The sequence below is a fragment of the Toxotes jaculatrix genome, chromosome 24 (genome assembly GCF_017976425.1).
Source record: "Toxotes jaculatrix isolate fToxJac2 chromosome 24, fToxJac2.pri, whole genome shotgun sequence".
Lineage (NCBI taxonomy): Eukaryota > Metazoa > Chordata > Actinopteri > Toxotidae > Toxotes > Toxotes jaculatrix.
The window spans coordinates 2,843,964-2,869,378 of NC_054417.1; the positions used below are offsets into that span (position 1 = coordinate 2,843,964).

At 43.9% G+C, this 25,415-nt stretch overlaps 1 protein-coding gene across 3 annotated transcripts in view; it reads right to left on the reverse strand.

Annotated features, from left to right (window-relative positions):
• mcf2la (mcf.2 cell line derived transforming sequence-like a) overlaps positions 1-21,061 on the reverse strand; it is a 28,085-nt gene extending 7,024 nt beyond the window's left edge. For all 3 annotated transcript variants that reach the window (XM_041032225.1, XM_041032226.1, XM_041032227.1), the window contains exons 1-20: positions 20,867-21,061; positions 12,444-12,527; positions 11,260-11,374; positions 9,012-9,102; positions 4,024-4,137; positions 3,688-3,804; positions 3,404-3,553; positions 3,080-3,204; positions 2,818-2,932; positions 2,614-2,733; positions 1,942-2,133; positions 1,651-1,842; positions 1,409-1,562; positions 1,242-1,294; positions 1,068-1,147; positions 909-975; positions 688-803; positions 527-596; positions 270-362; positions 91-183 (exon numbers count right to left, since the gene is read on the reverse strand). In XM_041032225.1, the coding sequence (XP_040888159.1) occupies positions 91-183; positions 270-362; positions 527-596; positions 688-803; positions 909-975; positions 1,068-1,147; positions 1,242-1,294; positions 1,409-1,562; positions 1,651-1,842; positions 1,942-2,133; positions 2,614-2,733; positions 2,818-2,932; positions 3,080-3,204; positions 3,404-3,553; positions 3,688-3,804; positions 4,024-4,137; positions 9,012-9,102; positions 11,260-11,374; positions 12,444-12,527; positions 20,867-21,014 (2,289 nt within the window). In that variant the 5' untranslated portion in view covers positions 21,015-21,061. The remainder of the gene's footprint in view (positions 1-90; positions 184-269; positions 363-526; positions 597-687; positions 804-908; positions 976-1,067; positions 1,148-1,241; positions 1,295-1,408; positions 1,563-1,650; positions 1,843-1,941; positions 2,134-2,613; positions 2,734-2,817; positions 2,933-3,079; positions 3,205-3,403; positions 3,554-3,687; positions 3,805-4,023; positions 4,138-9,011; positions 9,103-11,259; positions 11,375-12,443; positions 12,528-20,866) is intronic.
• Positions 21,062-25,415: the final 4,354 nt, after the last annotated feature.

Consider the following 25,415-nt stretch of genomic DNA (forward strand, 5'->3'; position numbering starts at 1 on the left):
GAACACAGCGTGGAGAATACAGTGAGTCTTCTCTGTCTTACATAAACACACATGCTGTAGATATATATACACAACATGAACAGAGCTCACCTTAAGCAGTAGCTGGTACTTGGTGATTCTCTGGACGGGTTTAAGGAGGTAGGAGTCCAAACCAAGTTTATGTTCCAGCTTCTTCTGGCACTCCTGATTCACACAACAGAAACCAATTAATATACAGTGAGTTTATTGTTCTCAAGAGCCACACAAAAGGTGAGAGGTGAGGGCCCAACCTGGAAGAAGGCACAGTCGGAGCACTGTCTCCACAAGCTCTCAGAGCGAGGTTTATTCTGGCAGTAAGCCTCGTAGATCTGCAGGTCCTTCATCTGCAGAGAAAAGAAAACAGTCACTAACCAGCTGGTACAGATGTTCATGATGTTGGATTTCTGCAAGGCTGGTGAAGCACTTCCTGTTTGGTGCAAGGTTGTCTCCGTGAACGTAATACGTCCAAACTGGAGCAGGAGAAGTGACGTCTGAAAGAAGTGCTTACCCGTTCTAAAAAGCAGCGGCCCACCAGTTCTGGGCAGTCAGTGTACGCTTCCAGTTCCTTTAGAAACGTCCTGGAGACGAACAACACACCACAAATGCTTAGACCATGAAAGCAAAGACATATAAATATTTTATCTCCTTGCTAGTGTGAAAGGAGCAAACCTCTTATGAAACTGGTAGATTTCAGACATGTTGCCAAACAGGATGTCTTTCTTGCTGAGCAGGGTGCTGGGGATGAGGTGAGCCATGGCCGGGTTGTCCATCTCTGCCGCGTAGCCCTGGAGTTAAACGTCACATCAGCAAAACCCTTTCCTCGTCTTTCCCCCAAACGTGCAGAAACACGCTGATACAGAGAGTCACGTGGCGTCACTGAGCACACTCACCTCCAGCACGCAGAGCAGCTCCTCCACATACGCCCGCTCTGTCTCCAGCAGTTCATTCATCACGTGACTGGAAGACACACAAAGCAAAAGCAAACTAAAGTTTCAGCTCATCAGAATCAGCAGGCGCTGAGACTCTCAGGATGACCTTTGACCCCTTACCGCCGAAGTACTGCCAGGTTTTCCTCTTCTTCTGAGAGAGAAGCATGTCTGGTGCCACCGTTATGTATGGGAGACTCCACCTGGAAACATATTGGTTTAATCAGTATGACCACGTATAATTACAGCCACATTATAAACGGAGTTAAATCTGAAATACTTGGATGATGCATTTACCTTTTTGCAGTTGGCATTATCTGCTGAGTACCTCCTCTCTTTCCTCTGTTGATCTGATGGACAAAGAGAAAACAGTGTTTTTATCTCTCACTAAGGAAATCTGATATCAAGTCTGGATGCTGCTGATCTGAGCTGTTCTCTTTCTTTATCCATGAGTCCAGTCTTACTGGGAGAGGAGTGCGGGGACTTCACTTCAGGTCTTGGTGCTACTGGCTGGACTGGTCTGGTCTGTTTGGCGGCAAGTTTCTTCAAGCTGACGCGTCTCTTCTCGAACATCTCCTGGACAGAGCTTTGCTTCTGGAAAACTCGCTCTATCTGGTCCTGATGGACACAGTTAAATACAAGGTGAACTTTGACCTCAGCGGGAAACATCACCCATAAATCTCTGTTAACGCCACTTCCTACTGACCCTGAGCTGAGTGGAGAGCACTGCCTCGTACTGGCAGCAGATGGCACTGCGGTCAGCGAGGGTGTGCAGCGGTGCAGTGTCCAGGTATCGCTCCAGTTCTTGCAGAGCTGCTTCAGCTCCATCCTGAGACTGACAGCGGTCCACTGGCTGGCTGGCCAACAGGAAGATGCCCTCCTCACACCACCGTGATGCCTGGACGGGGGGGGGGGGGGGGGTTTATGGAAGTAATGAATTTAACTTCCTGAAAGGTGATAAAACTTATGAATCTCTCACACAGACCCACACTCCTACCTTCTCCAGAGCGTGGTGGAGCTCCATCGCCCTGAGCAGGAAGTTCTTCTTGCTCCTCAGAGTGGAGCTGAGCTCCTCACACACTCCCCTCAGCTCGCTGCACTTCGGCCTGATGGAGTCCTCGGCATAGTGCGAGTTTTCTATCAGCCTGTCACCTTCACAGGCGAGGGACAAGGCTTGGTCCAGTACGTCCTGTTCAAACACATTGGACATGTCTCTTCTTAATATCAGTGTATATTTTAGAGCAGAGTTATATATAGAATACTGGCTCAGCAGCTGTGGAGGCATCGCCAATCACTCGCTGACAATAAAACAACCCCCTCTCTTCCTCCTCCTCAGTCCTCCACCTCATGCAGAGTGGAGTATTAATCAGTTGATGCTGGATGGAGTGGGACACCTACATCACACTCATCAGTCAACCTTCAGTCAGTCTTTGGGTTTTTTTTAATCCACACCTGCACATACAGGTGCCCTCTCTGCCTCTTTTTCCATTTGTCTTTTCTCTCTCATCATGTCTCAGTGGGTGGGGGACGGAACAGGACATGACATTGATTATATCATTAGCCATATGGCTTCAAGGATGCATCAAAGGTGAAAGCATTGAGTGTGTGCTTTCTGTACCACGTGAGCTGAATGAATCAGTGCATGATTGTGCATGTGTCTGTGTCTTACACAGGCCTTGTCCTCGTGGCTGCTGAGCTCTCGGAGGACGTGCTCGGCATGGGCGGGGCTCACGCTGACCTCAGAGAAACCTGACAGCCTCTCTGATGTGACATCGAGCTGGGCACGCACCTAGAAACGCACACATTGTTAACCTTCTGTCGCTGAGGTGTAGGTGTAGATGAATATCTGTCCAAACGCTTCAACTCAACTCACTTCACGGAAGTGCTGTTCGAAATGACGTAGCTGCAAACACTGCTCCAGCTTTGTGTGGTGACGCTCCCAGAAATCATCAAACGCTGCCTCTGTTTCGTTCAGCTGACCCAGGAGTCTGAGAGGGAGGAGGGAAAAGAAGGGAGGAAAAGAGGGGAGGAAAGGAGGAAGAGTGATGGGACAAGAGGAGACGAGAGGAAATTCATGTGTGTGTTCAGAGACAACTTCCTTATCTGCTGGTTTATCCATTCATCTCTTCCTCTACCTCTGAACAGTCGCTAAGTTTTCCTGTTCATCATGGGTCATGTTGTATTCAGGGTCTGTCTGTAGAGGCTCATTGATACAGTCCAACAGGCGTCCCCCCTGAGACAGCGCCACCTGCAGGTCCTCCTGGAAAATGAACAAACCATTTTCTTTAAGTCTAAAGCTCTCAAAGGAAAATGCAAACACCAAACACTCCAATGGCAACAGAGAACTGTTAGAAAAACCTAGACCTGGGTTGAAACGGTCACCAGATGTCTGCGAGCGAATGAAGGAAAGCACAGAGGGACATGTGGCTGGGTGACATGTATAGAAAAGCGTCTCTGACCTTCATTTTATCCTTCTTCAGCATGTGTGTGTGCAGCAGGTTGGTGGTGGCGTCAGCATCGTTGGGTAATTCTGTCTCTGCCAGCTCTGTGCCAAACCCCTGCAGAGTCTGAGCCGTGGTCTTCACCATGAGGGCGAATGCCTCGATGGCCTGCGGAGGATTTATAGAGAAATAAAGGAGAAGAGGAGAGGAAGTGGTCAGCTTAAACAGCTTTGAACATACCAGCAACAAAACTTTGTTTTTGAACTTTCTTTATGTTGTGTGTGTGTGTTTGGTGTACACACAGTGCGGTGTGAGATCCAGCTGTCATGGCAGTATTCCTGTGTGCCTCCCAGCTCTGTGGTCAGTTGTCCCGGGTCGATATAAGCGTGGAGCTCAGTCACCGAACTCAGCATCACCACCTGAGGAAAACAATCACATGATTAACACATGAGATGAAGCACTGTTATGATGTGATCCTTCTGGTTTGCTGCCAGCCTTTTCAGGATCTCACAGCTCTATGTGCAGTTGCAGTGATGTAAATAATGGATTCAGTGAGGCACAAAAACACATGCATTATGTAGGACGGGATTTAGCGCCGACACATGCAAACACGTGCGGCGTGTAAGTCACACCGGTACCTTCATTCTGAACTCATCCTTGTTGAACATGAACAGGAAGTCTGACAGAGTCCGCTGGAAAAAAGCAGTGGGACGCAACACCAGAACCAAGTGTAAGTTCCCTGGAAATGATCCCTGAGAGAGAAAAATAGCAGTCTGTTAGTCTGGCATATAATAGTGCAGCTCCTGAGTATGAGGCTGGGCTCAGCCCGCTGCTGCAAAGCTGAACCAACCGTAAAAGAGGTTTTTCTAGGATGTAATATCCACTAAATCTCCTACATTTCATCATAGTTGTTCCCTGGTTACACCTTCCATCTAGAAAGCTGTGACTGCAGGGGTGATTTAATTGGTCCCGTGACTTTTTGTTCCTCCACCTCCACACTAACAGCTTAAAAGCGTAGAATTGCCTTTACACAGACAACAGCCCAGGAGGCCACTCAGCTGAAAGCCTATATTGGTTAAGGCTTCCTCTAAAACCCCGGACGAATTGCTCCACCCTGTTAGGCATCATAAATCGATGTCGGGTGACGTGTACACACAAAGGCACACTCGTGCACACACACAGGGCCAGAGGCAAGCTCACAGATGTGTGACAAGCTCATGAAGTCTTTAGCGGTGCCATAAATAAAGTCTGAGTAGAAACCTGATAGAAAATAAGGAATTTTTTTCCCCTATTTATCCTTTTTGCTTTCAGTAGATGAAATATGAGTTGGTGTATATGAACAGTGTTTGCTGAGCTATGCTAACTGTGCTAACGATGCTCATTCTTAGTTTCGTCCTACATTATTTGGAAACATATTATATTAGGTTTATTTCGTTTAGTCATTCAGAGGGAGGTTTTAATGTATTAAGACAATGGTTATATTGCATATGTGAGGAAACTGGTGTCCACAGTGTGGACAAAATGGTGCCACCCACTGACTTCATCCATTATTGCGTGCCTAATATTCATCAGAGTCACAGGGAACATCCCATAATAATTAAAAAAATAAAAATAAACAGATGCTGCCAGGGCTGTGATGAAATAATGTACATGCCTCTGATTTAGTCTACAAGGAGACCTGCGCTCGCACCGAGGAGCACACACACATACATCATGGTCATGAAATGCCTGCACGGCGTTGCCATGGAAACCATTCTCCTCTGAAAACGCATGGGGAGAGGCAGAGGAGAGAGAGAGAGAGAGAGAGAGAGAGAGAGAGAGAGAGAGAGAGAGAGAGAGAGAGAGAGTGCATGATGGAGTGCTAGGGAGCGATGATACAGAGAGAGACCCTGTGTGTGTGCAGAGGAGTCTTCTAATAGCGTCGTTGGTGCGGCAGCTCTACTTTGCTCTACCAGTCATTTATTTTTGGCTCACACACACTCAAACACACACACAGACACACACACACTCATGCATGCACTCTGCCTGCTGTGATGTTGATGAAAGGCAGCCAGGTTGGAAAATTCACCGTTCATGCCGCATGGTTCCTTTCCAGTTTCCACCCAAACTGACAGGTGACAGAATATCTTCAGTAACACTACAGGCTCATTTACACTACTATAGCTAATTACACCTGCAGATAATACACTGCAGGAAAGAATAAAGATGCAGGGAAACAATAGAATAATTGTAATTCATCCAACAGGTCCAAGTGAAAAAAAATGTCTTTTATAGAGCTGGTTCTTCCACCAGTAAAACACTCTGTGCAAAATACATATCTAATCCATTAAATTCAATAAACCCACAGAGGTCTTGGTTTAACTTGTAGCTCTGCATTAACATGACAATGCACCCGCTGCTCAATGCATCCCCATGACAGATGATTACAGACATGCTAGTGCGTGCTCACATCCCCAAAAACGCACTTATACATTAAAGTGATGCCCACACGTACATGCTCCTCACAGATAAAAAGCATGCATTAATAAATGATAAGGATTAGAATATCATTTTCTGTTGACCGGGCTGATTTATATTCTTTTGGTGAGGACGCAGGGAGGGAAAGCTCTCCAGTCATGTCCTCTAATGACATCCACGCTGTCCTCTTGGGAGTTGGATATAGCCACCATATTAAACCACCTCCCTCCACATGCCCAAACCCCCTTTCTCTGGATCATTGCTTTTGCACATGGAAAATGTCCCAATTACGACACAGAGCTTGGCTTTGAATCCTGACACAGACTGCTGTACTATAGCTGCCTTTTAGCCGATACGTGGCTGTTAAAAATGATTTGTTTTCACAAATTCAAGCCTCTTGTTTGCACCAGCTGATGGAGCCGTCTGTGTCTTCACCCTGCAGCAATGTTCCTGTAGCATGCTTGAGTGACTGCATATTTATTACCCTAAATCACTAAGAAAGGCTGCAACTGAGATGAAGATGATTCGCCCGGTTTATCCTAATTAAATTCTGGTCTTCAGTCACTGATGAAGGTCATAAATTCTTAGAAAGAAGAAATTTTCCTGAACAAACCAGTATGAAAACGTTCTAAACACATTATCTAAGGAGCTTAACGTAATCAATTTTACCAGTGCAAAGAAATCTCTGTATTTAAGACTCTTCTGGGAATTTCTATATTTTGTGAGCAGCAATTGTTGCTCATTTCATGATCACTGTCAAGTGGAGGTCAAAGTTCATCCCCGTTTTCATTTACAGCCACAGTACAACGCCGAACATGAGCCTACTACGTACAGTTCAGCACCATCTGTGCATCTGCTGTACACTAATCTGTGGCTTTACATGACAATAATGTCCACTCTTCTTCTTCCTCTTTTTTTTTTTTTCAGGCAGGGAACCAGCAAATGGCAGCGGACGACCTTGAACAGCCTTGTACGTCCCACAGGAAGACGATCGACCTTCTCCAGAAAGACTGTGTGTGTCATTGGCTGGTGGACAACACAAGCGTGTACAAGGACATCTACAGTGCCACAGGGAACGGAACTGAGGGGGACTGAGGAGGTGAGGATTTGAGACTCTCCTCTCACCACCTGCTCTTCATGCCTTCAGGTTAAATGATAATTCACACACTCTGCCTTTATGTATTTTGCTCGTCCTACATGAAGCATGAAAAGGATTTAAAGCTGAAACACCTCGTTTGTGTTTATGAATTTCATGTAAATGTAAGGAACTTGGGACAGAATAAATAAGGAGCTGTCGGTGACAGTGTCTTCCATATGGAGTAATATAGAGTGAAAATATAAACAGACATTTAATAGAAAGAGAAATAGCTGAAAATAAAAACAGAAATTACAGCGTCCTCATCCCATCCCATTGTTTTGCATGTTTCCCTTCAAAGTTGTGTGTGGGATGGAAAGCAGAGGACGACCGCAGCGAGCAGAGAGACAGGGGAAACACAAAAGCAGAACAGAGGAATGAAGCGAAGGATGGAAGAAGAGGAGTAAAGGTACCACACTGATAAACTCCACTCTAACTGCCTCTCTGAATCCTGGGGTTTCTCCTGAGTATGATAAGCTGTGAGACTCATTTTCTTTCTTAGCTTTATCACCTGTGAGCTTTACAGGTGCTAGTGGGTGGATTTTATTATCTTTGGACAAAGGCTGGCTGTTTCCTCCTGTTTCCAGTTTCTAGCTAAGCATCCATTTCACATGGATCTAACACCAGTTAAAGCAGAGAGACAGAGCTACTGATTGGTTCCCTGCTATCGGTAAAACCCACAGTCCATCAATGTCCCTTTCAAGGACATGGACTGGGCCAGTGGACTGGAATATGATAACAGACCCTGAATAGTCCATTAAGACTGGTGGAGCAGTGTCTTGAGTGTGTAAATGTCTTGTGTGTGTACAGGTGGGGTTCAGTTACTAAAGCAGGGAATCTCATGATGACCTATTGCCCCAGTGGGGCTATTTTCTTAGAAACACCATGGAAAAACCATCAGGCATCATTGTAATCAGTGTCCAATTACCATATATTAGCATATAACTGCATATATTAAACATGCTAAACGGTGGAATACAGGATGAGCATCGTAACAACAGATGTGGTGAAGCTTCGTCCACATGTTTTGGCAGAGCTGGCTATTCATGATTCACAGATGGAGTAGAAGGAGGACAATGCAAAAATCAGGGACTTTGTAGGAGGGATGTCTAATGAATGAAATAATGGCAAACCAAAGTGAAACACGACACAGTATCATTTCAGACAGATAAATATTTATGGGACGCTTATGTTCTTGTAATTCTTTGGATTTTGTTCACTACTTTGACTTGGCTGCTTTTCTCTTGGCTCCTCTTTCAGATGTAGCAGTTTCTTTTTCCACTTGTATGATATTTTTTATTAAGGGGCTCAGAGAGCAGTAGTCAGTAACTGGTTCTGATGTCTGATGTAAACTCTTCTAAGTCTTTTTTCTGATTTCTGATTTCTCTCTTCTTCGCTCGTGCTCCCTCCTTCAATTTAGAGAAGAGAAGTTTTACACTGAGCATGAAGTAGGCTAGTAGGCTAATGGCACACTGATGCAAAGCTGATGATAAAAAAGAAAAAAAGAAAAAGAAAGACAATTACAGAATGAGACTAATGCCTCTCACAGCCTGGACTTTCTATTTCTGCTCCAACAGGAGTGTATGTCATTGCACACACACGCATACAGCACACACACGATGTTCACACTCTGTGAGACTCCCACCACCCACTCCAGAATAACACGCTATTTTTAACTCCCATCCTGCTTTGTTCCAACATCCAGAAAGAAAAAATCCAGTTGCCTAATTGCCGGCACATTTTCTATAGACAGCTAACGAATACATAACTAAACTAAAACACACACACGTAATGTAGAGTTTGTACAAGCGAGCAAACACACACAAAAGACCAAAACACCCATTACTCTGAGTGGTGACAAACCAAATTATACCCACACACAGCTGACACCAGCAACTACACCCACAGGTCCACGTTTACACAAGCATTAGCACATATAGAGTAATGCACACACTCAAAACAGCTAATTGTAGGCATCAGCGATCCAACACACAACTAGGACAGTTTCTGTCTCACAAACACACTGGATCTTACTGCGATGCGGAGCAGGGTAGCCCTGACGGTGGCCCATCGGTCCAGTCGTCTGTCGATGACCAGGATGAAACCCACTCCAGATGCTGCAGCACTGCAGGAGAGAGGCACACACTGTTAGAACCAGGGAAACCACTTTTTTCTGTGTGTGTGTGTGTCTGTTTGTTTGTTTGGGTGTAAATCAAGGTCTCCAAACTGTTAAGGTCTAGGCAACAGGTCAAACTACTGAGCAAGATGAGGAATAAATCCATGTTCCAGTAATTTTATTTATAAATCACTGAACTAATCACTGAACAGAATGACCTGCAATCCTCAAGTTAGATACATGTTCATTTTTTGTTACTGCAGGTCACTACATTTCCCAGAGATCACTTGTGTCTGTGTTACAGATGCTGTGAGAAATACTACATGCATCATTTCCAGCCGCTGCCTGTTGGAAAGAGCAAACGTAAAAGCTCCTCATCAGGTTGTATTTTTATACCTGACACATAAAATTATTTATAAAATTATATTTTTAAAAAACTATATTGTTCCTGACAGGAAAAAAAGAATATTTGGGGATTAGAAACTGATGCTAGCGAAGCTTAAAACCATGGTGCCAACTGCCTGTGTGTCTGTAGTCATCGTTTGTCATCAGTGATGATTATGAGAGACCCTTGTGATTGCCATGGCAACCTTGGCTCTCCATTAATGTGTGTGTGTTGTGTGCAAATGAAAATCTTGCCATTCATTCCACAGGCAGTGCCATATGTAGCAGCCTCATTAAGCTAATGTCTATGTGTGTGTGCGTCTGTGTGTGTGTGTGTGTGTGTGTGTGTGTGTGTGTGTGTGTGTGTGTGTGTGTGTGTGTGTGTGTGTGTGTGTGTGTGTGTGTGTGTGTGTGTGTGTGAGAATGCTGCAATGCCAGCAAAGGTCCTGCTGGACATATTGACATGCATCCTGACACCTAAACACACGAGGAAAAAGGATGAAGATTAAAGAACAACACACACACACACATACACACTGTGGGGCCAACATAGGAATACTGCTGAGCTGGTCCATCTGGGTGCCATTATTAGCCAATTTTCATCATCACACTCACACACACACACACACACATTAAGAAAATGAAGACACTACACTACCCAGTGAACGCTGCGACAGCAAATCCTCAATCCATCTCTAGCTGAAAAAATATTCAAACCACATGAATAAAACCGGTTGAATTGGAAAAATCTTTGCTATTCCAGGACAAAAAGAGGATAAAACCCCTTAATATTCCATTGTTATCATCCAAAAATAATCCAGTCTCCCTTCATTTGTCCTTATTCTGCTGTTCAGTGTTCAGTTCCTGCATCCACAATCATCTGTTTGCAGCTCGCAGACAGAGAGAGGTGACCGTTCACATCCTTAAAGAGCATCTCCCTCCTCCTCGTCCTTCTCCCTCTGCTCCTCCACCACCCGCTTCCCCACCCTCAGCCAATTAAAGCTGAGCTCCGCATCTTGCTGTCCCCCCCACAGCCAATCAGAGCTCAGAGTGCAGCCGATTGGCAGCTGGGTGCAAATAGCTGGTGGGGAGAAAGGGAGGGGACTCGAGGATGGGGGGTGGGGGGTATGAAAGGTGAAAAAAAAAAAAAAGCCCCTGATACACAGAGAGGCCGCCATGACACACACACACACACATTACATACACATGCACATATGTGCACATATACAAATGAATACATCTCCATCCTTTCTCATACCCTCAGTTATGTGTGTGTGTGCAATGGGAGTGCAGCACTCAGCAGGAAAGGAAAGGTGAAAGACAGAGAGGGGAGGGGAGAGGGTGGAGGGACAGAGAGAGGGAGGAGACAGGAGGAGGAATAAGGACAGAAAGGAGAAAGGAGGAGGTGGATTATGATTTAATTTGAATTCAATTAGCCAAACATTGTGCCGCGTTCAACCTGATACCCTTCCATCAGAGCTAGGGTTATTATGGTAGTTTATTATGAAAAATACTTACAATTATAAGCCATATTCTTTTCTATTCTCCAACCTTTTCAATAATCTCCCTTTCTGTAAAATCTATTTCTTCATGTCTTCTGTAGCTCTTTCCTTGTGGTATCTGTTTGGTGTTGTGCTGACACCTGCTGGCTCTTTGTGGTATTACACCTCCAGTTTCTTTGGCTGCTTTCTCTTCAGTATGTTTACTGTCAGACCAAATGAAGCTGCAGAAGGGATGGTGCATGCATGTGTGTGTGTGTGTCTGTGTGTGTGTGATGCTAACCTTGGGATGCTGGTGAGGTAGCTGAGAACATTTTGGACCTCCTCCTCCTCCAACTCGCTGAAAGCTGGGAATTCTGGGAAGACAATGATGGGGTTGCCGTTCATCCCACGGCCCCCTGGAGACACAGAGGTCAGGGAGGAGATCACAGAAAGGTCAGGGTGACATCCAGCGTGTGTCAGCCTGAGGTTTGGGCATGTTGATGATTTCCTCTTGACTTTTTAGTGACTTTGGAGCAGAGAGATATCTCACACATGCAACAGGGACATATCATGAAGAAAACTCTTAATTAAAGGTCAAGCAAGTGAATGTGGGGTCTGTATTTGTAGCTGTAATTTTAATTTCTAAAGTAAGATGACACAGGGAAATGTGACTCTGAATTTAATCATGAACATTTTCCACAAAAACTTAACCCCACCTGTAAAAGGACCAAACTTTATACAGGAGCATAAAATCACACACACACACATTTGGCCCCCTCTCTCTCTCTCTCGCTCTCTCGTTGGTGGGTCAAGTTGCAAAGCAGATCATCATGGTGCTAAATTATTCACATGCCGTCACTGGGCAGGCATTATCGTCATGGTAACCCAGCAAAGAGCCCCAAGAGTGTGTGTGTGTTTCTCTGTGCATACGTTTGTTTTAAGTTGCTTTGTGTGCATTCCTATGTGCATGTGTGTTTAAGTGTGTGTGTGTGTGTGTGTGTGTGTGTCCTATCTGGGTCAGCCTGTCATCAGTAACTGATGAGTGAAACTTTTCCTGCAGCAGAACTCTTTGTTTCTTCACGCAGACTGAATCTGCCCTGGAGTTTTACAGTTTGAAAACCAGCTCGTTATAAAACTCTGTTTTCACATGGCCTCACACTCCACCTCATCCTTTGGCCTCAAACGGGCTTTTCAGTGATGTTGGGAGTTTCTGGGGCAGGTACCATGTGATGTGTGGTGTGTCGGGCGGCGGCTGGATGCTCTGTCTCAGCTGCTGGCTATTTTTGTGTTCGCCGTGACAAATTATATGTAATAAAAAAATTGCTTGAGCGCAAAACATAACAAATAGAGAATTGCTGGCAAATGTTTATTTGCAGTTGCAAGTAATTTGTTAATTTTGCTTAAACTCAATCATTGATCTTCATTTATATGTGAAGTGTCTGTGACTGTAAACCTGGTGCAGGTGAGCAAAGACATCAAACCCACCGGGCAGGATGGCAAACTGTTTCTGGAGCTCAGAGCCAATTTCTGCAGCACACAGAGGAACATCCTCCCTCTGCAGGATGTCATCTGGAGAGAGAGGGAGAGAAAGAGACGCATATTAGTTAGATACTAATGTCTCCACACAGACAGAACCCAGAGCTGGACGTCTGAGAGTCTAAACTGAGACAGTGAAGTGAATATATACAGATTTAGGAGGCCGGGCAGGGGGGAGAAAGGAGGAAAGATGGGAAATGAAGAAGAGAGTGAAAGAACTGCGAGAGAAAATCCGGGGGGGAGAGGGGAGAAAGCGAGGCAGAGACACCAACAGGGGATGAAGTAAACAGTATTTGGATTTCCTCCTCTCTCTGGTCAAGCTGGATTACAGTAATCTCATTTAGTCCTCTAACACATGTGGACACAGAGAAAGACAGAGATAGAGAAAATCATTGTCCCCCACCCATTTGGTTGCTATGTGTGACCTGTGCCAAACACAGCGAAGAGGGACTGTTAGTTGTGTACATATCATGTGCGCGTCTGTGAATGAAAACTGAGAATTTTTTAATGTCTCCGTCATCTTAGCGTGTGTGATGGAGCATCATTGTGAAGTGCTGTGTGCACATATACAAAGGCTGGCACTGTGACTGGTGTGAGCGAAGTGTGGCAAGGTTTCCAAGCAGCATAGTGGGCCTGGCAGCGAGAGGCATTAATTACCATCTCGGTGCAAACCAAACAAACTGTTCACATTTTGGAAAGGGGCCTTCCACCCAAATCACCCCGCGGGAGAAGCTCGTCTGACTGATTTTAAGGCTTTGACACTGGGGGCAGGGTGAGGATAATGTGCTTGTTTCAGTCTCAGAGATTTATCTGTTGCAAAAGGGGCAGCTAAGGCCAATCTACTGTCCATCCAGCTTCTTAGTGTTGTTTGAATGTTAGGTAAGCAGGCATGGGGACAATTCTGTAAAAATCAATATTAACTATATTAATCATCAGTAAAACTAAACCATTACAGGTGATCATACAACCAGTGCTCTCCATCATAACTCTAACCTTTGAAGAGGTCTGAATTCTGCGCTCTGTGGCACAGAGGACACTGTGCTGTGCAGCGGCTCCATATGATGAAGAAACCCAACAGATTAAGAGCTTAAATCCTCAGTAATTCTATATACAGTGTGTCAGCATACCATTGGCTAGACAGTGACTCATACCACATACTGTGGCTCTCAGGCTTCATGTGTAGTCCACACGCTGGCAGCTGTTTACAGGATGTTTGGGATGTACGTAGCTTTTATGCAGAATGACTCTACAGCGATTAAACAGGAAGCACAAAACTCTTGTAGCTGTGATCAGGCGGGGATATATTATACAGGAGGTTTACAGCACTGGCTGGCACACACACACACGTGTACAGAGTAATAATGCCAGTAAGTCACTGGGCATGGCTCCAGATATCAGGGGATTACATTAAGATGTCACAGCAGTGACTCAGGAGCCACTCAGCCTCTGTGCACACAGACGGGAACACCCTGGACCAAAAACATACATGACTATCACCTGTTAGGGAAAGAAAAAGAAGAGAGTAAAGGAAGAGTAGTTTAAAGAGATGGTTAACGTGGGACTAATGCAGGTCCACTTTAATAAACTTGAACAGACCACAGAGCTCCCAGCAAAGTGAGCCAGCCTGTAATTTAACCAAAAAGCACCATCTCTGCTATAATTAGCTTCTACTACACCACAAACCAGAGAGGAAGAGCAACGCTAGAGGAGAGGAGAGGAGAGGAGGGGATTTGAAATCTGGAGAGCTCTCTTCCCAGAGCCTCTGAGCAAAGCACCCAACACTTTATGTGCATTCTAACATTTTTTGCACATACGATATGTGAGACTGTACTTGAGCAAGCGTGTTGTCATATGTCAGGGTGTGTGTTTCAGGGCGCTGTGGGCTCACTGTGCCAGCTGTCAGGTCAGTGTGTCAGGGCAGTAAGCTCTGCCTGAGACTGTGGAGCACCTCTCTGACTCTGCTGTGTCTGTGTATACGTTTGTATATATATGTGTGTGTGTGTGTGTGTGTGTGAGTGTGTGTGTTTGATCTTTAAGCCTAACCAAAATTAACAGACTGTATCTGAAACTTAAAGCATGTGTAGCATTTAGCTGTGGCTTTTAAATACAGGTCAGCAGAGGAGCTGTGTCAGCATCAGTGAGAAAAATTGCTCTTGTGTTGTTTTTTTTTCCATCCAGGAAAATGACAGGGTGGGTTTAAATAACAGTTGTTCCACACTATATTTTTATTGTTATCATATCGATGGAAAGAGCAGGTTGGCACTGCATAAGCTTTGGGAGAGATTCATCGCATCTTAACATGCCTGGAGTTTTAGTTACTCGCTTTTGTTTTTTATTTAAGAGCAGAAAACTAAATCCTCAAAGAAACAAAAGCATGGGAATTAATTTTCTTGTATTTTCATGTGTTTGACAGCGATTCTGTTTCAGATCAGTAGCTTCTGTGTATGTGATATGGGAAAAAACAGCAGTTTTCAGTTCAAGTTGGTACAAACAGCGCTGAGCACACAGCTTGTGCACTACAGGGGTGACTGGTGCAGACATATCAGACATTCAGGCGTCGGGCTGCTTTTCACTGCTGCTGAAACTCTAAAACTCCCTGCTTTGTCCTCAGTGGAATGAATGAAATTAAACTATAGTGACTAGACTGCAACAACACACACACACACACACATACACACATACACACACTCACTAGAAGTGGGGCAATGCAGCAAAACACAAATAGTGATTATGGGGGGCCTAGAAAGAATGTCCCCCCGCCCCCTTGTACCCTTCCCCCAAGCCCTGACATCCCTTCCCCAATTCATTCATCTTTTTTTCAGGGGCTTAGCTGAGGGGCTAAACGATACATAACTCAACAGCCTTCCCTTAAAACTAAATATCACTTCATTCAACTCTTTTATTAGATTCACTCCGGTTCAGCAGGATTCTCTGGATTCCTGTTGAACAGTAAAATTAACTTCAAGTCAAAGTTGCTCTCAGTCGTCCTAATATAACTAATATGGCAATAACACGTGACACCTTACATGCAGCATTTCAGGATTCAAATAAAATATGAGAAGAATTCCACAACACATTGCAGGGATCTCCTGAGAGTCTGCAGCTGAAAGCCTGTTTGTGTGTGTCTGCATGTGTGAGAGGGAATAAGCCCTGGATTTAGAGAGGTGAAAAGATAGTGAGGAGGAGGAGGGAAGAGGGGGAACGAGGCAGTCGGAAAATAAAAAAGAGCGTGGAGGTGCTCCTGTCTAAATAGGATGAAATGGAGGACAGGGTTTCTTTACACATGCCTACATTTTTAATGTGTTGGCCTGGTGCTAGTTGATACTGTGGATGTGTTTTCTCCGTGGTAGGGGGTCAAGAGAAGTACCACACTTCACAACTGTATACCTGCAGTCTAATTTAATCATTTACAGATTCTAAATTTTACTTTCTCAAGAAAGGAATAACAAGATCCCAACAAATACTATTTTGGAACGAGAACAATTAGATGATTAGTTGATTGACAGAAAATTAATCTGTAATTATTTTGACAACCAATTCAACCAATTTTTTTTTTTAAGGCAAAATAATGCAAAATATTCGCTGGTATCAGATTCTGTTGGAAATTATAAGAAGCATTTTCCACATTATCTGACAATTTCTAGACAAAACAATTAGTTTAGGAAATTAGTTAATGCTGAACATAATCATATGTTGTATAGAGAATCGCTCCTCTGCAGATTTAACATGAAATGTGTGTTTGTGTGTGTGTGTGTGTCTGTGTTTAGATTTGATTGCTGCTAACACTCCCTTATGATGTAATTTGCAAAAACTCAATTTGCAAAACAAGACACACTCTGGTTATGTCAGGAGTGAAAGAGAGGCAACAGCTCAATTAAGTCTGATAAAGGTACAGTCCATTACACACACTCAAAGCACAAACAACTGATGGAAACACACACACACTCACACACACTCCTCCTCCTCCTTTGTTCTGCAGCCGTGTTCCTACAGGTTTTCATTGCTAAACACACACTGTCGGTTCAAAGCCGACAGCCAGCTGTTCTCTGCCGGTTAATGGCTGCCAGTGCTGGTGGCTGGTCAAAGTTCAAAGCCACAGGAAGCCGGAGGGCTGTCTGATGTTCGCCACAACACACATGGACACACACAGGCCCCCGGCTGAGGACTGTGCAAACACAAACAAGCATGACATGGTCGGACACGGGTGCACGAACACACAGAAATGACCTCAGACATACAGAAACAGACATATACACACAGCAGAGCTGAGCACTTGCTCAGGTTTCATCACAGTGATTTAAAAAATCGGTAAACTCTCCTTCATTTATTCTGTTTCATTGTTTGCTCTGCTGAGTGATAACTGCAAACCTGTGGAGCGCGGTGGCTGATAATAAACCACAGAGATTTTTTTCGGGCTTCCCTTTTGGTGCAAACTGGTTCAGTGCTTTTTGCATAATCATGCTGACAAACAAACAAACAAATCAACAAACAGACGCGGGTGAAAACATGACCTCCTTGGCAGAGCTAATGAAGCACAACGTCACTAAGACAGATGCCCGGCTCTGAGGCGTCACTGAGACCTTCAGCTCTTCATCTGCTGCTCTGGTATGCACCAAATGGAAAGGACGGACTTGGAATGTAGACTTGAAGGCACTAGGATGGAGAAATGAGTGTGTGTGTGTGTGCGTGTGTGTGTGTGTGGTGAGGGGCTGATGGAAGGCTAAAAGTTGTTGTGCTGGTATCAAATGCCAGCAGAGAGATGGCCAGTTGCACCCGTGTGTGTGCGTGTTTGCATATAGAGAAGCAAGGATTTGACAGCCGCTCTGCAGCTGTGTGTGTGTGTGTGAATGTGTGTGTCTGTGTGTGTGTGTGCACTTGTGTGAGGGAATCCGACTTCTATTATCTGGCATTATAGTCAGGGTTTACCAAAGTCCCATCTGCCACTGCTGTGGGACGTTAACACACACACACACACACACACACACACAGGACAGGGGCTGACTGGCACACACCATGCCAAACAACAACTGGGTCACACGGCCAACAGCGGCCTGGGATATGTGTGTGTGTCTGTGTGAGTGTGTGTGTGTGCAGTGCCCATCCCCAAACACAAAGCCTGAATTAGTGTGGATCAGGAAAAACAGCAGCAGCCAGACAAACATTAAAATATTACTGTTTGGGTTCCTCGGCTCTCTGTGTGCAGTGTCCTCTGGGGACATTCCTGATTAATATCACTTTTATTTACACTTCTAGAAATTAACCCAGTGTCTATATTAATTTATTAATTTATTCATTATTCCTGCTGCAGTACAGTTCATCCTACTTGCACGAGGCCAAGGTGCTGATGTAAAAGTGACGCGCTCCGCCTCTGAACAATGGCTTCAGGCCTCACTCTGCCACTGGCAGTGAGCCCTGATCTACTGAATAGATGCTCGCATCATCATCTCAGCAGAACAACACACCACTGTCCCTCCGTCTGCAGTCTGTGCTGCCGTCATAACACACACAGACAGACACAGACACGCAACCACTCCGAAGCCGAGCTCCCATCCAGGACTCAAGCAAACTGTATTCAAACAGAGCGACCGATCAGTGCCGACTTTACTATCAGCTGACGTGGAAATAATAATCAGCACTTTCTGCTGTTAAGTGCAACAAGTTCAGGCTGTCCGTGCCCAGCCATCTTTAGCTGTTCAATAAACGTGCCTCTTGTTATTTAGAGCGTATGTTTTAGTGCCAATAACAGTTTCAGCTTCAAGTGAGCTCATTATCTCAAAATAAACATAAAGGGAATTTAAAACTGGTGTTCAGAGCTAGTGGTTATGTCCCTGACTCCCAACAGTTACACACTATGTTACTATACTTTCATTGCTTCCTCAGTTAATGCAAACGGTGCCAACAATCCTCAGGGCACACACCGATGATCTTGCTGTGCTGTGATCTGATAGCTGTTAGATCGGCCTGGTAGATCGGTGTGACCTTTCTTGTGGGTTAAAATCCAGGTCCTCCTCCCTTCTTCTCTCTCCACCATTAGAGGAAAAAAAAAACAGAGTAAAACCAGCAGATATAACTGCAGCCTTTTTTTAGCTGCCTCTGGCCGTGGCTACCAGTCATCTACACAGAACAAAGAACATGAAAACTGAGAAAGACAGAGTGGGGAGAGAAAAGGGAAAAGGACACACACACAGAGAGAAAGAGAGGGAGGCAGCCAACAAGTAAAGAATCCAGGAGGACTGTGTTTTTACTTGCCCTCAAAGAAACTTGCAGCTGTAGGAAAAAACAGACATCATGCACTGGAGGCAAGACATTTCCCTGACGATAGTCTTAAACAGATAATAAAAATTTAATGATGAACATTTGGTTAAATAAGGAGTAGTTCCCCGACAATGTATTGTAAAATGGATAATTGGTATAAATTTCAGGTTATATCTGACTACAGCCGAGTGACAAATCTCTGTAATGGATCGGTGTGTCAGCCTGATAAATATATTTAAAAATCAATAGGTTTGATTTGTTGTATTTTGTTGTTGAATCACTCTATCCCCCCTCAGGGCTCATTAAAGATTCATCCCATCCATTTAATCTAATTTAGCTCTGTATTGACCTTATTGATTATGCTCTCTTGCTTACACTGCCTTGTTGTGTTGACATGCTGCAGCTCTTCTGTAATTACCAGCTGTTTGTCGTGAATGGCTCCTGAGGATAAGATGAATCGACTGAAGGGTACAGTACATTACATCAGCTGCTGCTGCTGCTAAATCCAACACAAACCGGCACTTTAAAAGCAAATAAATGCTTTAAAACACACACACACTGACTCGAACACACACAGATCCACGTCCCAGATTGCCTTATGGGAGCTTAGCTGAGACTTGTTAACTTCTAATCTTGACTTGGCAAAAAGCAACGCTCTGAAAGGTGGATACCTTACTATCTGTGTGTGTGTGTGTGTGTCTGTGTGTGAGCAGGCTGTATGAGGCCCATAAGATAACCTCCGTCCATCTGCTAGCAGGGCAAACATGCTCGCTCTCTCTGCGCAGCAACACAAACCAAAACACAGCGCACTGTGCACACACCTGAAAAACACCCACACAGAGCCAAGAAACACAAGACGAAATCTCCATGGATTATTATCAACACTGTGGTTCACAGGTTTGCAATTATCACACAGCAGAGCAAACAAAAAAACAGCGAGAGAACCGACGAGCACACAGACACACAACTGAGAGTGGAAATAAGGGGGAGGAGATGTTGACGTTCAAACCCTCAAAAGGGTTTTGTCCTAATGTTGCTCCCAACTGACGAGAGGAAACACACTGTGTAAATGGGACGAATGCGATTAACATGCTGTCAGCGTGCGCTGATGTGTACTGTACTGAGTAAGGACACATCTCACTTCAACACACAGTTAGGACCTCAGGAAAAAGAAAAACACACACACACACACACACTGTCCACTTTATATTGGATTATGTAACCGTCTGATGGACAGTAATGCCTTCAGCAGGAAAAGCATCTTTGTGCAAGGAGACAAAATCAATGTGGATAACAAAGTCAGGTCACGTCCGTTCATTTAGATCATTCATAAAGCGGCTTACACTCATTTAGAAACGTCTTTTTAAAACTATTTACAAAGTGATTTCACCAGGGGAAACCTGTCACACAGTGACGCTGACGTCTGTATGTTTGTGTGTGTGCTAAGATAGTTTATGGTGCGTGTGTGTGTGTTCATTTTGTCCAACACATTTGTGTAATGTCTTGTATAGATATTCATCTTCTTTAGAAGATGATTCACAGTGACGCTGGTGACTTCTTGACCTCAGCGTTCTCCTGTAAAGACGAGCAGTTTGTGATAAAGATCCTTTACGATGTCTTGTTACTTATCAGCCAATATAAATGCTGATACCAGAATATATGTGATAAGCTGAAATCAGACCACAGTAATGGCCGTGTAGGGTTATAATCACAATTTCATCAGTTAATGCAACTGTTTAGTTTCTTTGGTCTCCAAAGTGCTGTCCACTGTCCCACAGCTTTGTGTGTGGCAAACTGGACAAACATGAAACACTAACTCTGTTTAAGCACCTGGTCTACCTGTGATGTCAAAGACTGGTCCCGGACAAGAACACACAAAAACACACGCCAGTGTCAGTGTAAGCACTGCACACACACACACAGACACACACACATCCGTAAAGGAAAGCACCTGCAGAATTCTCATAGTCTTATCTCTGTAAAACTTATTCACACACACTCTAATGTTAAATTAACAGATCTTGTGCTACCTCTCTCATTTACCTCAGATACACACACACACACACGCACACACATGCACACACACACTCACACAGACACACACGCAGACGCTGTACCTGTCATCATCTTCAGCTGCAGCCACAGCCTGGTGATATCGTGGCAGAGTTGAGACACTCGGTTTAGAGCCATAGTGTTGCAGGTACATGTATGTATACACATGTACACACACACGCAATCACACACACACACACAGTTACAACACATTCACACACAGCCACATATTGTGTCAGAGGACATCACGGTGGAAGTTCAGGCAGTCCATTCCGCCACAGCCGAGGACTTCAGCCGCTTACTGAGCTGTCACTGCACGGTGCAGCCCACACACACTCACACACACTCACACACTCACACACACCTCCCCCCTCCCCATTTGTGTCAGCCAGTGAGGCGGAGTTTCAGACGGTCCGCCCCCAGTTTCACATTTCTCAGGCAGATAGAGGAAAACTATATGAAAAGAAAAAGTTTCCTTTCACAGTCTAATTCGTTTGTTCACGTAAGAGTTAATTCTAACAGAAAGAAGAGCAACTGCAATTTAAAACCACAGTAGATAAATATTTTCCAGACAAAATTATAATACTGCAAGATAAATTGTGATTGTGTCCAACCAACATGTGAACGCACGGAGCCGGCTCTGAATCAGGCTAATTTAAAGTAAACATGATTTCTAATAATCCAAATACAAGAGTCATGTTAGTGCCAGAGAGAGCAGAGCTGTTCTCACACACACACACACATAAACAATGCCAGTAAAGACAGCAGGGGGACCCAGTGTGCCACACACAGACGCAGGGAGAAGTTGGACTGATGAAAATGTGAATATACCCTCAGGAGGTCGGTTCACAAAGCGCTGCCCTGCTGAGCCAAACAAACTCTTTAAACTGTCAGTCGGTTTCTTCTGTTTTTCTTCACATAGAGAATACAGTTTGTGATCATTTCTCCCGTTGTATCAAATTCAAACAAGCTCCTTTAGACAAAGACGCCTCAAGAAGATGGAGCCTGAAGTACAAGCAGATCTTTGTTTAGTTAGCAGTGTTTCTCTGAATGAAAATAGCAATTTCAGCGTTTAGCAAAATATGAACTAGAATATGGAAATGTCTCGGGGTAACGGTGGTAGACGTGATAGAGATTAGGCACAAGGAGATGAAAAACAGTGGATGTGTGAGATTAAAAATTGGATTAAGGCTAAATTCAGCCTGGTCTGAGATCAGATTATCAATAAATGGAGGGAAAGATAGAGAGAGAGAGGGATGGAGGTCCTTTGCAGTTACTGTACATACTAAGACTTGTCTCAAAATGGAGGCCTACGTGTGTGTGTGTGAGCGCGTTATGTCAGATTTAGATGATAAAGCACGTTGGCTGTGGGACAGGAAAAGGCAGAGGGTTTATAATGGTTCATTTCCTGTCTCTGGTGATTTATCCTCCAGAAGCTCTGAGGGCGACCGGTTTCACCCACTGATCGACAATTTTCAGGCCTACGTCCTGAATACACACATTTTAGATGCATTGTCATTAAGCGGCTGGCTTAAGGTGCATTTCATCTATTTTCCAAATGCTTTGTTTTCTGTCCAAACATGTAAAGTATCAAATCCCTATAATGGTTTTCCCTGTAAACCAGGACACTGGTGGTCTCCTCAGGATACTCCGCTGTCCTGTTTCTCCACATGCACGTCACTATGTCAGGCATTCGCTTTCAGTTTTGCCTCAGAATGAAGTGGTTTTGATAATCTGGCTCAACTGTTGGCTTCTTTAAAACCTGTCTCATCACTGCACTCGTGTTTCTCGCTGTGCTGTTGTAGAAACGTCACTGTCACAGTCCAGTCATGCACAAGCCAGGCCCTAGATTTTTATAGGTAAAACATAATTAAACTTAAATTTTTTTAACTATCCTTGCACACGTGCAATGGCCTGTTTAATATAAAAGAAGAATGATCACAGCTGAAGACCTCACCTTCAGCTCATTTTAAACTACTGACCTTTAATCCAGGCAATGGAATTTATCAGTTTATGTGAAAATTCCCTCTCGTGACTAAAACCCTCTCAGCATCTGAAATCGGCCACATGATGAACTTTATTATGTCGTGAGCTTCGAGCTCCTTCTGTGAAAGGCTCGCCGTAACACAGCGGCTCAAATTAAATTTGCTTCAGGTCGTTTTCGGGACTTCGTTAGCTCAAGTTAAGCTGAGGAAAAGGCCGAAGAAGAATTTAACAGAACGGAGGTGTGTGGGTGGGTGTGAATGCGCATCTGTGTGTGTTTTAGGTGGGATGCAGAGCAGACGTCAGTGTGTATACGGGATGTAAAAGAGACCTGTTTGTGCCTGTATGTGGGATGTGGTGCAGACTACAGCTTGAATAACTCCCAGCTGAATTATTTATTCGAGACTTTCCCCTCGTGTCTGTGTCGGCAAAGATGAAACACCGTTCACTCCTTCCGCTCCAGGATCAAACACTATTGGCTGTCTGTGGCGTAAACAGGAAGACACCAAACTGAGAAGTGACTCATAAGACAAAACAAGAAGCAGAAGATTAGATGGAAGACAAAAAGGTGTGAACAAGTGGCCAGTCAGTCAGCACTGAACACCGCACTGGCTTTTTAATTGTTATTTATAAAATTATATCTCGGAAGAACCAGTCTGTGGCCTTCAATAAAAGCTGCATTGTCTGAAAATACACTGGATGAGTGAGAAAGCAGGCCATAAACAGAGATAAGATAGAGAACTGTAAGAGTATAAAGAAAACAAGCATAAAAGTCAAAAAAAGAAGGTATTATGAGCCATCTTTATTCAATTTGCTTCATTTCATTTACTTTCTGGCAAAACAAAAATGTTGAAATGTTTGTTGGACTCCGTGTCACACTTTAAATCATGGTTTATAGAAGAGGAGGTCCACAGAGTTTCAGTCATTTGGTCAATTTTCTATTGTAGTCTTGACATGCTTGACACATTGACTTTTTGACATGTCTCGTTCACTTCATGGAGAGCAGCATGTTTGACTGGATTACGGGGTGAGACAGATCCCTATGTCCTGCCAATCAAAATGAACAGTCTACATAAAAACAGGAACACGTCACTTTGTGTTAAAGTTTGGTTTGGTGAGTTTCATTTACAGAGAAAAATGAATCATTGCTCTATTGGAGCAGTTGGAGAATTTTTTTCATGTAGGAAAATTCAACCTGAGGTTTTGTGTTTGGGCCATTATTTCAAGTATACTCGTTATTACTCAGCAGTTGCATTGATAAGATTTCAGAATCAGGAAGTCTAATAAACTCAGCTCTTGATCAGGCTAAAGATGTAGAACATACTTAGAGAAACAGCTACACAGATTCCTCATTCATTCTTGCAGGTTTTGGACTGATCTTGGAAAAGTGTGTCTAGATTACATGGAAGCTCAATATGAAAATAATGTGTAGGGCTATGAATAGCACTTTCAAAAAGGTCAAGAGCTTGTAGATTTAAGTTTGCACCTGTCAACTCTGTTTTGACAGCTTCTATTTTAAGGTCTGCGCTCGGAGGCTTAATTTTTAAGTGCTTTCAAAAGCAACAAGACGCCATTAAAAGGGACATAAAGGATATGTTGACTCACGGCAATAGATTTTTTAGACGTATTAAAGAGTTCGTCAGTTTGCCAAATCAATGCCAGCATCTTCACTTTTGTGCTTTTGTTAATTTATTGTTCATTGTGCTGCTTTCACAGTAAAAATCTTTTCATTAGATTAGATTTTAGTGTAGCTAATAAAGAAAATGGGGAACAATATTATGCACTGAATTTATACCCACACAAGTGTCAGATTGACGACAGTGAACTTGACAAAGAGGAGTGTGTGGTGGGAGGGTCAGGGTCACGCGCAACTCAGATGGTGACCAGGGATTTTAACGCAAGAGATCACCAGATGTCAGACAGGTCAAAGACACCTGAGGTGTGGCAGAGAGTGAGGGATATCATGGGAAAGTCAGTGATGAGAAAATCATGTGATTACACATGAAAGAGGAAGTTTTGCTACAGAGGAGGAAGACTGCTATCAGTCACGATGGCTCATCATGCAGGAAATTACAGAGAAGACTGCTGACCATCATAAAACCAATGTAGAATCAAAATGAATGTTTATTCCCAAATTTTGCAGAAACAAGCAAATTGAATTTCAATCAAGTACTATACTTTTACAGCTACAGCCATTATTATTATTATTATTATTGCTGTGTGGGATTTAAGTAGAACTTAACTTTGTAGTAGTAACAGAAGAAAAATATAATTCTGCAGGTTAGAAGATGTGTGAATCCAACAATCGTGAAAAAAAACAAACGGGTCTGGATCTAATCTAAGATCAAGAGAAAAAAAACGCAGCACCTGTCTCTGTGACACAGCATTTGAAGAATAGCTCTGACTAAAAATACACACATCAGCTCTAAATACAGACCAAAGCCCACAGGAAAGGGACCAGAATAGACCTGAGCCATCGCTGACAGGATCCATGACCATCAAGCAAACACTGCACGGTTCCCACATGTATATAGACTCTCAGCCTGTGTGATCAATGGTGTACAAATACTCAGCAGTCTTTTTTTAACACACACCTCGCACACAATCTGTCACGTAATTATGCCAACTTTT